Below are 16,320 nucleotides of genomic sequence, written 5' to 3'. Positions count from 1 at the left end.
CCCAAGAAGGAGCATTAGGCCCAGACTGTGAAGAGGAAGGTCCAGGGAATACACTAAGACCCTGTGTATGTGAATAGACCTGACTATTGTTGTAGAAGCCACTAAGGTAAGCAGGCTTTTGAATTTTCTATTCTGTACCTAACAAAAATTGTTCTTTTGTGGAAAGTCGGAGTTTAGGCTGCTTCCTGCCCTTTGGCATCTCCTGGCCATTGAAGCCCAAGGCAGCACACTACGCTATCTCATATGGTGGCAACAGTGGAATGTTTGTCTGCCACACGCTACCACTTCAGTCTTTTGGGCCTGGCTGAATTCTTTGGGCTAAAGGGCCTAGCCCTGTCCTGACAGAGAGCGATGTCTGAAGTTAGAGCCAGAAAGGCTTAAGTGGTTTGTTTTTTTTTGGGGGGGGGGGGAGGGGGGAGGGAGAGAAAGAAAAAAAAAGGAGAAAATATCTTTTTCATTATATGGGTTGTGTGTGGTGTTCCCTGAAGACAGAAAGATGCCTGAAGAAGTGGGTACATCCAGAGAATAAGAAAGAGAAAAAAAAACCCTAAGGAAGCAGTCTGGAAAAGGCCCTTTTCCCAACCTCTCCACCAGGGAAAATAGGAAGATGATGATGTGAGAGGAATACATTGAGTAAGTTGTTAAGTGGATACCACAACAACAGGAGTCGACACAAGAAGTGTAGCAACAGGCACTGTGCCATCAGGTCCAACAGCAGGAACCTTTGTTAAAGCTACTTATTTATTTATTTATTTTTAATTTTTATATACCGATGTTCTTGTAAGAAATACAAATCACTCCGGTTTACATAAAACAGTGAAATGCCCTAAAAAGGGGAGGGGCTTTACATAGAACAATAGATTGACAATACTTGAGAATCACAAAAGAGAATCAAGGCCCCTCACATTAACTCTCATCAGGGTCGCAGAGCCCAGATGGAACCACTGGGTGAGGGACACATGGCCCACCCTGCTAGATGTGGGCTGTATTTTCCAAGATAGAACCAGATGATGATCCTGAATCATTTTTAAGCACATTCGACTGAGTGGCCGAAGCTGCAGGGTGGCTCTATGACTATGGGCAGTCAACCCCATACCGGACTGGAAAGGGACATGCTAAACAGGACCCAAACAGTGGACTATTCCAAACTTAAAGCGGCTATCAAAGATAGATGGCTATTACAGGGCAGGCATACTGAAGGAAATTTAGAGGAAGGTGGTTTGAGGAAAATGAGAGATCCTGAGCAGTAACCTAACAACTTTATGGCCATTTAGTGGCTTGAGCCAATAGGCAATCCAGACAGGAGATGTTGAAGATGGTATAAGAACAATACTTGAGCATCTTAACCCACAGAAAGAGGAGCTGGATCACCAAGCAAGGGCTTGCCAGCCTATAGGAAGCCATTATTCTCAGTGAAAAATTCTTAGATGCTGAAGAAAGTTGGTGGGAGCTTGGAGGAGAATAAGGATTTGAAGGGCATACAGTCACCAGGAAAGGGCGGCTCAACACACAAAAGGGATTGGAGATAAAGGAGCAATTGACGAGAGTCTCCAACTATGAACAGTTCCCACGAGGTAGCTAAACCTTAAGAGTGATTAAATCTATGCACCCAACCCATCTTCAGGATAGAGGGAATAAGGAACCATTGCTGTACTTCAGTTGAGGTGAGAGAGGTCATATTACCAGAGAATGCTTCTGGCCTGAGGACAATGCCATAGAAGCTTTTAAATTGTAGTATTTTTTATTCCTAATTCTGGGAATCTGTTTAGATTTTAGAATGTAGCTCTTAATGTTTTATAATATGACAAGATGTAATTTCATGTTTTCTCTTTCTTTGGTTTCTACTAGTTTGAATTGTTGTAAACTGTTGAGATGGATTTTTTTCTAGTCATCGGTATATAAAACTGTTTTAAATAAATAAATAAATGACACCTCACTTTAACACACTCTTCCTGGGAGCTGGTACCTTTGTGGTTCTGATTGAGCTGGATGGGCCCTCCACTCAAGCCCTGATGGATTCCAGAAGCATAAAGACCTCATCCAGAGGGAAATAATCAAGAGAACATCTATCAATTATGGACAGATAGTGATTCTGGCCTGCATCTATGGGGACCAATGGGAACTCCCCACCACCCAGGTTTCACTGAAGACAGTGCCTGAACAAGCCAGCCTTGAAGGAGGATTGCTCCCATAGCCTGTCATCTTTGGGCAGGATTTTTTACTTTGGGATTCTGTGGTTCTGGCTTAGTACAGAGCCAAGTGGCTGCACAACAGAGGCATCATCATTCTCAGAGATCTTCCCTCTGGAGGATCTGGATGTACATGTCAGAGAAACCAAGATAAACAAACTGTGATAGCATCACTAGGAAATGGCCAGCTGGAGGTTGCCATGGATAAGGAATAGTTGAAAAGTCAGGATTGCCCCAGGAACTCATAGTTCTTTCCCCAAAATGGAATGGGAAGGATAGCCCTAGCAATTTTAGGCAGGTCCAAAATGAAGGATGAGTCACTTAAGTTTGCCCAGGAATATGTCCAAACGATAGGTAGTAAGCCAGTTCCCAGCCTAGAGGCGTGGAACCTCACTCCACCCTTCTTCATAATAAGTATCTAGCATATCAAGTAGCCCAAGGGAATTTAAGAAAGGAATTGTGTGAGCGACTCCTGAAACCCTGGCCATATCACTGACAAGTGCTTCAGCTGGCTCACAGCCACCTCCTAGGCAGCCAGTTAAGTGAAGAGACTTCAGAGTGAATACTGACCCGGTTCTATTGGCTACACCTAAATAACCAATATAATCAAGTTCAAGAATAATATCAGTCTTGCCTTACATGTCAGCTAACTAAACTTGGTGGGATCCGAGTGGCTCCCCTGATGTCAATGCATATCATGTGGACCTCCTTCAAGAGTATGGCTATGGATATGGTAGAACCCTAACAAAAGTCCACCTATGGAAACAGATGCATTCTAGTTGTCCTTTATTATGCCATCCAGTATCCGAAAGTCATTCCATTAAGGAATATGAAAACCTTGACAGTGGCAACAGCCTTGATAGGCATCTTCTCATGAGTTTGGTTACTCAAAGTAGTACTGACTGACCTGGGGATCCCATTTGTGTACCGGATGATGAAGCCAGACTATGCCGTGCTGGACATTAAAACGCTTGGTATACCACCCGCAAACAGATAGGCTTCAATAAAACCCTCCAGCAGATGTTGAGGAAGTTTATTGCTAAGGCAACAAGGATTGAGATTCTCTATTGCCTTAAGTATTTGCCATAGAAACATAGAAATGACGGCAGAAGACAACCAAACGGCCCATCCAGTCTGCCCAGCAAGCTTTCACAGGTATTTTTCTCATACATATGTTACTTTGACCGCTGAGGTCAGGGCCCTTATTGGTAACCTTTTTGGTTCTAATTTCCTTCCACCCCCGCCATTGATGTAGAGAGCAGTGCTGGAGCTGCATAAAAGTGAAGTATCAAGCCTAATTGGTTAGGGATAGTAACCGCCACAATTCGCAAGCTACTCCCACGCTTATTTGTTTACCCAGATTATGCAATTCAGTCCTTGTTGGTGGTTGTCTGAATGTACATCCTCTTATCTTCATTCCCCCCTGCCGTTGAAGCAGTGAGCTGCACTATATATGTATTCAAAGTGAAGTATCAGGCTTAATTGATTTGGGGTAGTAACCATATGAGAAGTTCCCCAAAGCTTGACCAGCCTCTCTCCGTTGGAACTGCTCTATGGGAGAAGACCCCAGGGAATCCTGAATGTAATCTAAGAGACCTGGGAGGAGGATCTGAGCCTGGAGCAAAACCTGGCAAATTAAGCAATCTGAATGCAAACAGTTAAGAAAAGCTGGAAAGGCCGCCTAGCAATGTAGAGAAGGCTCAAGCTACCCAAGTCTGAGAGCAAAACCAGTCCACCGTCCAGTGGGTCTTCCAACCAGATCATGACCTAGTATTGTTATAGTTTTCATTTTAAGAGCCTGCTGGAAAGACCCTTATGAGATCATAGAGACCAGGCCTGTAGACTGTAAAGTGGCTCAGCTAAACAGGTGGAAGGAGGTCCAGATCTTCCATGTGACTCTTTTGACGAGTGGGTTGCACCAGCTTGTGACATTGTGATAATAGGTCAATCACCTCCTACACCCTCACAACAGCTATGCTGTGGCATAGCTCGATGATATTATGGTCTACAGAAGAAATTTAAGAACCCACCTAAAAACAACTAGAGGCTGTTCTTATAAGCCACAGAAAGCTGGGCCAACAGCTAACCTGATGAAAAGCCTAATAGGCAGCCAAAAGGAACAATACTTTTGCTACTCCCTGGGAAATGGGTAAGTCCACCTGCAATTACAGAAAATAGAAGCCACCTACTCCTAAAGGCAGCACCAGAAGAGGTTAACTGGTTGGCAGAGACAGAAGAGGCCTTCCAGGTATTAAAAGGGGCCTTTTACCCTGAACCAGTTTTGAATGAGCCCAGACTTGTAACAGTTCCTTCACTGTACAAATAGATGCCTCAGAGGGGGGCTTAGAAACAGTCTTGACACAGAAAAGGAAGGCCAAGTCAGTGGGTCCCCCCCCCCCCCCCCTGGGTCTTGCCTTCTTCCAGAAAGCGTTTGCAGTGCATCAGCAGGACAAGGGAGACATGGAGAAGAGGGAGAGAATGGCGGAGAGAGATAAGGCTGTGACAGAGACACAGTGACACACATTTGAGCACTTAAAACAATTCCATCTTGTTTACAAAGGCAAATGTTTATCTAAGCAAAAGGCAATGAACATCCAATAAGTTTATTTTTAAAACTTATGTCCTGTAATCACTATTTTTAGGCAGGTAACCATATGAATGCTCATAAAATAGCCATATACACAGAGGACAAAGATCTTTGTCGTCATGACCCTGTTACTGCAGCCAAAGACCAATATAAGCATTCAGATGCTTGAGGTTGAACATCAATCTGAGCCTCAAAATCTTTCAGCTAATTATTTTGATCTGAGTGCAGAGCATCTGTGAGCTTTCAGGCACTAGAAGACTGTGTGGTTTACAGCCACTGCAGTGCCTACAAGACAGGTAAATTGCCCTGTTGAGTCAGGGTGATCAGATTCCTCCCTGGATCTCTTCTGTCCCCAATTATTTTATTTATTTATTTATTTAAACACTTTTATAGACCGGTATTCGTGGAAACATGAGTTCTGTGTAAACCAGTATGAACAGATAATACATGGAACAGGGAGCTAGGAACTTGGAGAGGGGAAGAGATAGTAACTTCGAGGTGGTTTGCATAGAACACAAAGAGATGATGGGAAGTACGATGTGTTAGGGGGTGTCGCTTTATAAGGGGTTGATATGGTAACTGGGGGGTGGGCGGGAAATAGGTAGGGGAGGGGATATCTGGGGGGAGACAATTAAAGAGGGAATATACATACGGTGGAGAGCGAGTGCATTAATAATATATACATAAGGTGGAAAGCATTTACAGATATATTGATACAAGTTCACTACAGAAGCACAGATTTCAAGTTTGCTCCAAATGTACAAATTCGATATGGGAGGGAGCATGAGGTGAATTTCAAGTGTTGGGGAGCGGTGAGTGAGGATCTTCTCACTCCACTCTTAAGACCTGTACTGACACAAGACAGATGGTTTTAAAATATGCAGTCATGTCAGCTTTCTGCTCTCATTTGACTGCCTTACCTGGAGCGTGCTCTCTCTTCCACTTCTTCCCTGGGCACTGATAGACAATCCATTTGTACTAGATATGGGAGTTGCTTGTCAATTCAGAAGGAAGCCAGCAGGAATCATCGAAAGGAAGAGAGAACTATGCACGCTCACTGTAGCAGGCCCATTCTGTTTAACATGACCATTTTTGCTTCACTTGTTAAGTGGTTATTAACATGCCTGTTGGTTTTGCATGAATTTTATTGCAGGCTCACCAAAGTGAGCTGAGAAATATGTTGCAGTGTACAAGGTAAGCACTGCTAAGTTGAAACAAGGCTAAAATACGTAATTAACACAATTCCTTAAGTTAAAACAGATGAGCACCTTCCCTGCTTACAAACTAAGTGGAAGGAAAGGGAAACAGATCTGAAGATGAGGTGACTGCAGGAGAGATGAGATGGCATGGAGTTTGATGGACTGCCTCCAGAAAAAGGTTGGTCTTCAGGCCAGAGTGAAGAATAAAAAGGGCTCTGCAAGGCACCGCAAGGAAACGGCTTTGGCAGCAGAGTCGGCTGGTGGAGAGCAGGTAGCTAGAAAGGGGCCCTTTAATCAGAGCAAAATCATTTCTATAGTTGTGTGCATCCGTTTAGGCACCTGTGGACAAACTGTGTTTCAATGAATCTACACGGCATCTTTCTGCAATTTTTAATGCAAACTTACTATTTTACCATACTGAAAGTAATAACAAGTGAATACTGCGTGCGCAACAGTGTGTGCGCCCTTTCGGTCAGTACTCTAACACCTCCTTTGCAGAAATAAGAGTTCCGGACATTTCCTGTAGCCATTTTTTTTCCAGCTCTTCCTTGCAGAACTGTAGTTCCAGCTGTAAAAGGGTCACAATGGGTTTGCACGGGTGGGAATCTGATCTGCTTTTTAGTCTTTATCTGCCATCATTTACTGTTACATTTATCTTGGTACTAAGCAGAGGTTGGGTTAGCGTCTTCACTTTGAGATTTACTGAAACCTCCACTTTGATCAAGAGTGCCTAATCTTTTGCACATAACTATATACTCATGTAGTCCATGTGTAAGAATCTCAACTGGGCAGACTGGATGGGCCAGGTTGGGCTTTTTCTGCTGTTTACTCCGTTACTATGGAAGTAGAAAATCAATGAAGAGAATCAAGGATGGGAGACAGATTTATGGTAGAGAAAGTCGATGACAGCCACTGCATAGGGATCATACAAAGACGGGGAGACTGGAGAGGTGGTTACAGTGCTCGGAATGAGAGATGACTAGACCAGGTGTCGGGAGTTTTGGTGGTAAATGTATTATAAAGATAGAAACAACAACATTAGGCAAGGAAATCAATGTGTTAAGTGACTGAAAGAGAGGGAATTGTCAATCATGACTTCAGGCCAGAGGATTGGGAAATGATGGGGTTATGCATGGTCATGGAGATGTAAAAAGCAGCAACTCAGCGTTGATATTGGGTTCCTGATTTACTAAGAGTTTTTCCCATAAAGACAGAAGGAGAACAAGGCAATGGTAAATCCAGTCCTATGAGCGACTCAATAGACCCCCATCCATAAGCAGATAAAAGAACCAGTCAGATACCGGGCAGAGATCCGGTCGGAGCAAGAGATTTGGGAGTCAGTAAAAACAGTGGTATCGGAAGATCAAGTTACCCAGGGTGCACGCGTAAAGAACAGTTTAACAGAAATCCGTGGGGGTTACAACTCACTGAGGGGTAGATTTTCAAATAGCGCGATTTGGCGTACTTTTGTTGGCGCATCAGGCGCAAACAAAAGTACGCCTGATGCGCTATCCACTAAAATCCGGGATCGGCGCGCGCAAGGCTATCGATTCCGTATAGCCGGCGCGCGCCGAGCCGCGCAGCCTACCTCCGTTCCCTCCAAGGCCGCTCCGAAATCGGAGCGGCCTTGGAGGGAACTTTCTTTTGCCCTCCCATCACCTTCCCCTCCCTTCCCCTACCTAACCCACCCGCCCGGCCCTGTCTAAACCCCCCCCTTACCTTTGTCGGGGGATTTACGCCTCCCGGAGGGAGACGTAAATCCCCGCGCGCCGGGACGCAACCTGGGGGCAGGTCCGGAGGGCGCGGCCACGCCCCCAGACCGCCCCGGGCCGTAACCACGCCCCCAGGCCCGCCCCCGAAATGCTGCGTCCCGCCCCAAAAACGCTGCGCGGATCGGGCCCGCCCCCTCGACACGCCCCCGACACGCCCCCTCGGAAAACCCCGGGACTTACGCGAGTCCCGGGGTCTGCGCGCGCCGGTAGGCCTATTGAACATAGGCGCACCGGCGCGCAGGGCTCTGAAAATCCGCCCCTGAGGTTTTATTTCAATATCTGAATAGATACCACTTTTCTTACAAACGTGCAAAAATACATCAAGAACACAACATGCAAAGACCTAGGATGTCACTATTAAACCGGGAAGCGTGCAATGTTATACTTGTGCAGAGAATGTGGGAAAGAGGAAAAGAATATTGAAGAAGAAAGGAGGCTACAGACAGTACAGCAGATACTGCATGCGAGCAGTAAGCTACTGGAAGACAGCAGGGCAGGGATCAGATCTTCATATAAAGTGCAAAACTGATAGATTAGGGACAACCAAAATTCCCTTTAGCCCAAGGAGCTCCACTATTTTCTCTGCAGCAGCACGGCCTATTGCCCTTGAAGACCCCTGTGCCATGGACAGCCACAATTTTAAAATCTATTTTTTGTAGGGAGCAAACGAAGGAAGTTGCTTGAAAGAAAAGCCCTGATTTTCATTGTGTGTGTGTGACATCCCAGAACACTGCCCCTCGCAACCAAAGGTAAAAGCCAAGGACCAACCCAAGCCAGCTGTGCCATTTGTGTGCTGCAGAACTGACAATGTCATCTGCTTATATATGTATTTAAAAAATGTATAGTCCACACTATCATTCACTCTAAGCAGCAGTAGTGGCTAAAAATTAGGTATTAAATGGTATTAGGACCATAGTCGAGCTTTTTTCTCCCTTACATCAAAAGTGGAAAAAACATTTAATGTCTATTAGAGATGTGCTTCGGGTAAAAATTGTGTGTCGGGCTTCGTTTTGGGGCCCCCCCGACCGGGAATTTCGTTTTTCCCGTGGTTTTTTTTTTCAGGGGCCTCAATTTTCGGGTTAGTGCGGACTAACTCAAAAATGAATTTTTTCCGAAATTTCGGGAAAAAATATCGTTTTTCGGTTCTCCCGAACCATTCCGAATTAGAAAATTTCATTGACATTGCCTAATTCAGGAAAAGCGATTGCACATCCCTAATGTCTATACAAAGTAAAAGCTGCCTCGGTGGTGTGCTACGCATGTACAGGATGCACTGAGTTAATCATTTCGGTGTCTGGATAGCCCAATGAAACGGGGTGAACCATGCTTTGAAAGTCCAATATTTATGAGACATATAAACCTTCACCAGTTTCAACGTCTGGACTCCAAATACATTTTTAAACAGATTAATACCATTAGATGATGGTAGTTGTGTTGTTCTGCTTCTTGGCCAGTTAATTTCATTTTCTGAAAATGAAGTTGTTTCATTGTACTTTGGCAGTCATTCATATTCACTAACGCATGCTGAAAAGCAGCTTCCAACAGTGGGTTAAGCTTTTCTTGGATGCAAAAAAAAATGCCAAAACTTAAAATACCGAGTGCAAATAATTACCACACTCATATATTGTAAGCTGTTCTAAAGTTTCATCTGTTTGTTTGCCTTCACGGTAGCCACCACCACCAATCTTGGCCCAAATGCCATTTCCCAGCATGCTAGCAGCACATTATTCAGGAAACTGTGTAACAATCATCTCATGTCCAGCATTTCCTTACAGCAATGAGAACCAATGCTATCAGCAGATTGTCTGTCAAGTAATTTCGGTTAAAGTAATAATATTAAAATATGGAAGTTGGTCTGTCATTTTTTTCCCTCTAAGGAGATAATGAATTATGTAGTTTTGTGATTTGGTGGCTTGCTCAAGTTTAAATGGGGATTTGCTGGTGTGTTGCAAAATCATAACATAATAATGACAGCAGAAAAAGACCAAATGGTCCATCCAGTCTGCCCAGCAAGTATCTTATGGTAGTAAAGGAAAATTGGTTCTTACCTGCTAATTTTTGTTGCTGTAATTCCACAGATCAGTCCAGACTCCTGGACTTTGCATTCCAGCCAGAAGATGGAGACAGAGAAAGTTTTACTGACACTGCCATATAACCTGGTGTGCCACCTGCAGTCCCTCAGTATTGACCTGTACCCAAGCCAAGACGTGATCTCAAACTGTAAGCCCAGACTCCCCCCCCACCCCCCAACAAAGAGGAGGCTGGTGACAAATCAACTGAAAAGTCTGATCCATAAAGAGGATATAGACAACCCAACTCTGCAAATATACAAACATCCCAACAAGTGGAATACTCTTTTCCGAACACTGGAAGGGTCTCTGGACTGATCTGTGGTACTACAGGAAAGAAAATTAGAAGGTAAGAACCAATTTTCCTTCCCTGTATGTACCTAGATCAGTCCAGAATCCTGGGATGTACCAAAGCTTCCCTAAACTGGGTGGGACCCAGAGAGTCCCGCTCGCAGAAAACTCTCACCAAAACTCCCAGTCGGAGCCCTGACTTCCAAGTGATAGTGTCTGGCGAAAGTGTGCAGCAACTTCCAAGTTGCTGCCCTGCAAATCTCCTGAAGAGATACTTGCTGCACCCTTGGCCCAAGAGGCTGGCTGAGCATGTGTTGCGTGCACCTTCAACCCCTCAGGCACTGGCCGATCTTTAGATATATATGCCAAACCAATTGCCTCCTTAAGCCAGTGTGCAATCATAGCCTTAGAGGCTTGACACCCCTTCTTTGGCTCATTGCAGGGAATGGAAAGGTGGTCTAGAGATTGCACTCCATTGGCAATATACCAGGAGTCAAAGACCTTCCAAACACATACATACACTAAGGATGTGGAGGCCTGCTTGGCCTGCAACAATGTGCTAATGACCGGCCTGGAATAAATGTTCTTCCTCACCCTTCTCCTCTCAAAAGCCAGGCCGCGAGACAAAAGTGAGCTGCCAGATCCAAAAAGATTGGATCTTGCTGGAGAGGACTGGACAGATGACTGAACCGTAGAGGCTTGTCTATGGCTTTGTTTACAAGATCTGCGAACCATGGACGACGGGGCCAATCCAGAGCCACCAGAATCATGTCGCCTGGATGTTTCTCTAATGCTATATCACCTTGCCCATTAGTGGCCAAGGGATAAACACAAAGTTGAACTCCTTGGGGGCCATATTAAAACCAGGGCATAGATGCTCTCCGCCCCGTGCTCCCTCCACCTGCTGAAAAAATGGGAGGCCTTGGCGTTCTACCTGGTTGCCATTAGGTTCAGATTGGGAGACCCCCATGTGTCGCAAATTAGACCATGGCTCTTTCTGATAACTCCCACTCCCTGGGGTTCAATGTCTTCTGAATTAGGAAGTCCGCCTGAACATTGTCTACCCCGGCAATGAGAGACCGCTATTTGCTCCAAACGCTGCTCTGCCCAGAGAATCAATCCCTGAGTTTCCTAAGCCACTGCCCAACTCTTGGTACACCTGCTTCAATGCCAGGGAGAAAAGGCGAATTGGATTTGAATAACAACAGAGGGCCTTGACTTTTACGGTCTGGGGAAACATAAGTATGAAGGTAACTTGCTGATGCGGCAATTACTACCCTTAACCAACAAGCCTGATACTTTGATCCAACTTCAGTTTTGCTCTCTGCTTCAATGGCAAGGCATAATAGGGAATTGGATTCAAACAGCAACCAATGAGGGCTCTGACATTTATGGTCTGGGTACTGATAAGCATGGGGGTAACCTTCATGGTCCAGCAGATACTATCATAAGCTTGCTGGGCAGAGTGGATGGACTATTTGGTCCTTTTCTGCCATCATTTCTATGATCCTATATTTCTATGTTGTTGCATTGTGCAACAAAACTCTAACCGGACACCCGCACACCAATAGCAGAAAGGCAAGTAAAGCGAGTTTGACCGCTCTGGTCTCTAACTGATTGATAGACCAACCAGCCTCTTTCTTCAAGCCCTGGCCCTGCTCCTCCTTGGCCAAACAAGCTTTGTGCAACAAGAGAACAAAATCTGGAGGGAAAAAAACTGGGAATCCTCCTCATCTCCCCCCTCAGGGGAAAATCACCAGCATCCAAATCAGCTGTACCGAGAGGAAGATCCTCCCCTTCGGAGCCACTCTGGCCTCCAGCCATGTTGGGTACTGCAGGGAATAGTGCTGGAAGGGATCTCCCTGATACACACTGCTGCTGCCGGCCCAGCCGAATGACAAAATGGCCACCATTCTTGAGCCAAAATTTACCTCACCTGCTGAAGGCGTGGAGACCTGGGACACCACAGCAGATAAGGGACCAGGAAGAGACTCCCGAAGAGCTTTCTCCTCTTACACAACCTGAGCATAGGTCTTGCCTATTAAGTCTGACATACAATCCCCTGCAGGCATGCTATAAGGTCTGAAGAAGTGAGCCCCACACAGAGAGCAGTATCATGGTAAAAACGTACCCCCGAGGAACTCACTGGACAACCTCCCAGGCTTCTGCCTCTTATCTCTCAACCACTCGGAAAGTCGCAGCAATTGAAAAAGGGTAGAGATTGCTTTTTCTTTTTTTTTCCAACTGAATTATAATAAATTACAGAACAAAAATAAGGGATACTTCCCTGTTCAGACTTGTACTTGCAGATCCCATCAGCCGGGACCACCGCTACCTTGTGGGGTAAAATGGATTTGGACCACCGGATGACCACCAAATGTCCACCCCACAGTACCCTCGGACAAGTTACCAGGAGGGTCAACAACCTGCTCGTCTACCTCAAAACCAGAGGGGATGGCCCCACCAGGACTTCACAACCCTCTGGGAGGATAAGGAAATGTTCTCTCCAATCTGAATTTTTTTTTTAAATTTCTCCAGACTGCAGGTCTTGCATCATCTGCTGGAGACAGAGAAATACTGAGGGACTGCATGTGGCACACTAAGTAAAGAACAACATCAGTGAAACTTTGTCTCCATCTGCTGGCAGGGATGCAAAACCCAGGAGTCTGGACTGATCTGGGTACATACAGGGAACTGCTGCTCCATGCAGGTTATCCCGAAGCCGTATGTTAAGAGTAGCAATATTTACAATCCGAAACCAAGCAATGGTCAAACCCATTACAAAATTACTGCTAGCAACATTTTTACACAGTGAGCAGCCTTTATGATAATTCAGTCAATGCTGCTTGAACGTGCCTTGCTTTTGGACTCTGCTGTACAAGCAGTCTTGGTGCTTTTTCTGTAATATCTGCATATCAAGATGATAGTAATTGCATAAACAGACAATAAAACCAATGTATTTTAAAAGCTGTTCAAGAGAAACAATATATGGGAAGTTGTACAATGTAGAAGGCACCAGAAATCCGCTGTCAGATTACTTATCCCAGAGGTGGCTGCGTCCCATGTTTCTGAAGCATACAAACTTTACAGCAAGATGTTGATGAAAAATGCTAGACATCCTAATTCATATTGTGGAGGAAGATGAGCACACTACTCTATTTACTTTGCAATAAATTACCAACAGAAGAGAGAATTTCCTCCTTACAGCAGACATCAGGTGACAAAAATCCCTTCTTTACATGAGACTACTCTATGGTTTTCAGGCCAAGGCACTCAGCTTTTACTGGTTAAATAATCATTTCTTGTCCATGCTTCTTTTAGGAGGGTGACATCAGTAGCCATTTCCTGCTTTTAGATGATGCTGTCAGCTCCTGAGATTTGCATTTTTCGCTCTCCTTTCTCTTAAAAATTATACTACGGCATACACTTTCAAGGCATAGGCGCGGAAATATGATACATTTTAACTGGATGGAAACAAACACCGTAGGCTTTGTGTCTATCTTACAGTGATTGATACAGCAACTCCAATCCAGCACAATTCCTGCAAGAACATTAAAGCCTTAACTGTACATTAACTTCATGATTATTCCATTCGAGCACTGAATAAGAGAAGACCCTGAGCTAATGGACAGCACAAAACCAACAATCACAAAGCAAAATCTATTAAACGTAATAATGTGACATACAGAAACTCTTGTTTGGCTGTGCTTGTAGGAGACGTTGGAAAATCCTCCAGTCTAGAGATGAAGATTGAAGTGAAAGCAAGGGGGGGAAAAAAAGCAAAGAAAGATAAGCATTCATGCGGAGAGTAGTCAGTTAAATACTGTAACATACACTGCATTGTTGTGAACATCCTTCCAATGCCGCCACTCAACCTCTCAATTAGAGTAGGGTGCCAGGACGGCGAAAATGGCCTCATGCAGAATTCTGCACAGCCGGGCCATGAGGAAGTCCCCCAAAATACTTCTTTGACATCCAACAAATGGCACAAATATCTTCACTTCCGCTTACTGGCATTCAAAACAGTCTACTAATATTCCACTTCTTGCAATAAACCAGGAAAATAGTGGATGCGGTGATTTGTAAAAGAGCACATTTTGCCATGGGTTAGTTACCTTTGGGCATTTGAATACTGTGGCAGCCAGTCTCTCATACTAACATTTGTTGAGTGAACGTGGCTTATAATATGGCATTTGCCATGATTCTGTAGTTGAAAAATAAGGGAGAATAGCATGCACTTCTATCCTGAATTGGTGAACATGTGAATCAGCAAAAGTGCTACGGAGTAAAACAGCTGACAATGAGCAAGTCAGTTAATGGAGGTCATGATGGGCTCATTATGTCAATTGCACGCAGACAGATCACCTACAAACGGTCTCTATTTCCTTAGCATGACCGAGAATGTGGGAAGGATTAATACACTGTGCAATGCTCCTACCCGCACATTATATCAAATGTGATAAACAGGGAGCAGAGATGCAGATCGCTTCCCAGAAGCAGGGCCACTGGGAAACTGGAGAATATCTTCATTAAAATGTCAGCGCTTCAAAATATTCTTTGGAATTTCTTTGCCTCAGAAATATATTTTAATCTGGCTTTTGCTGCAAAGCGGGAGGTTTCATTTCCCCTAATTGTCTAGCCTGATCCTATACAAATAATAGGAACGCAAGATTTAATAAAATACTGGTACAGAGAAAAGGGAAAATGCAAGAATATGTGGAAAACTCTGAAAACTGCAGAACTGACAATTATACCGAGTGCACACTTTTGGGGTGACCTAGCCCAGGACATGAGGGCTAATCTCAACAGATATCCCTGATCTGTGTCTCACGAGTCTACGATTTGAAAGGCAGAACCTCTACCTCCAGCTTCCACAGCAGCTCCAATTTCCAAGCCTCACTTTTATGAACTGCTCTGTTAATTCTAAAGGAAACACAGCTGCAATAGGTAACTTGAGACTTTATTAGGGAAAGACAGAAACAAAGGGAATAGGGAGAGGAAACAGAACAAAGTACGAGGAAATAGTTTGTTCTGGGGGTCGACAGGTCCATACAACTGTACAATCACCCAGCCACCCCAAAGTTCCAGTAATGTGGATAATCTTTTATACCTTTCATACTGACCAATCAGAGTATATTCAGTATTGTTTCTAGATAAGTGCAGTGCATTTCATTTGAGAATGATTTAGACCAATCAGCTAATGGGTCTGGGGTGTTGGCTGGCTGCATTCCAGCACGTAGGCAGGGTCCTTGAATACAGCAGAGATGAGGTACTTCAGAAAGTCAGTGCATAATATAACATACATATCCCCTCTTGAAGGGTTTATGCCTAGAAACCCTTCACATATGGGCGGGGCCGTGGGTGCCTGTCTTAGGTTGTCCCTTACATCCTAAGCTAGCCTTAAGTGAAGGAATCGTACCCATCCTTGGCTAAACCCCACTATTGTTCCCTACCCATTTAAGTCATGGGGAAGCTCATGCAGCTCATTTGAAGGTAGATGTTACGAGCCCATAAACACATGTATCTTGCCACGCACAAAAATACACGCTATTTTATAACCTAAGTACTCTCCACGCGCACGTCTGGAGCTGTACACACATACATAGGCGAGCCACTTTACTACTGTTCCTTGTTCCACCTCCCGAAAACTAATCTTAAACCAAAGTGCCCCCTTACAAAGTATCAGACTGAGCCCTATAAAGAGGCAAGCTCTATCTCTCTTTGCGATGGGATCCTGCTCCTAACAAGGAGCACTAGCAAAGTGGCGTATGCTACGCGTGCCGGCCGAGGAAAATTAAAGGCTACGCGCGTCAGTGCTGCCTCCGCCTCTGGAACGCCCATGCCATGCTCCTTTTCCGCCCACTTTTTCTGGGTACGTATAAACCATTGTACGTGCACCCTTCCCAGCTATTTAAAATGTGCGTGGCTCCCGCTCTGGCCTTTTACGCACATAAATGGCCGTTTCTGCACGTGCAAGGCTTCTAAAATCTACCTGTGATGTCACCCATATGTGAGGACTACCATCCTGCTTGTCCTGTGAGAACAGCATTGGCCCACATGCAGAACAGAAGCAGAGTCTGTGGCAGGGCCATCACAAATCCCATCTTGCGGTGGCCCAAGAAGAGGAGGCCCAGAGGCAAGAGGCAGGCTGAGGACCTGTAGAGTGTGTTTGTATGTATGAGAGTGAATTGAGAGACTGTGTACATGTGTGAC

The 16,320-nt window shown here is 44.8% G+C and overlaps 1 protein-coding gene across 1 annotated transcript in view; it reads right to left on the bottom strand.

Moving 5' to 3' along the window:
* KIAA1109 (KIAA1109 ortholog) overlaps positions 1-16,320 on the bottom strand; it is a 590,259-nt gene that overhangs the window by 226,086 nt on the left and 347,853 nt on the right. The window contains 1 exon segment of the mRNA XM_029584454.1: positions 13,794-13,844. Coding sequence (XP_029440314.1) covers positions 13,794-13,844 — 51 coding nt within the window.

This window comes from Rhinatrema bivittatum, chromosome 1 (assembly GCF_901001135.1).
Source record: "Rhinatrema bivittatum chromosome 1, aRhiBiv1.1, whole genome shotgun sequence".
NCBI classification, from domain to species: Eukaryota; Metazoa; Chordata; class Amphibia; order Gymnophiona; family Rhinatrematidae; genus Rhinatrema; species Rhinatrema bivittatum.
Note: the sequence above shows the minus strand (reverse complement) of the source record. Positions and strands in the feature narration are given on the sequence as shown.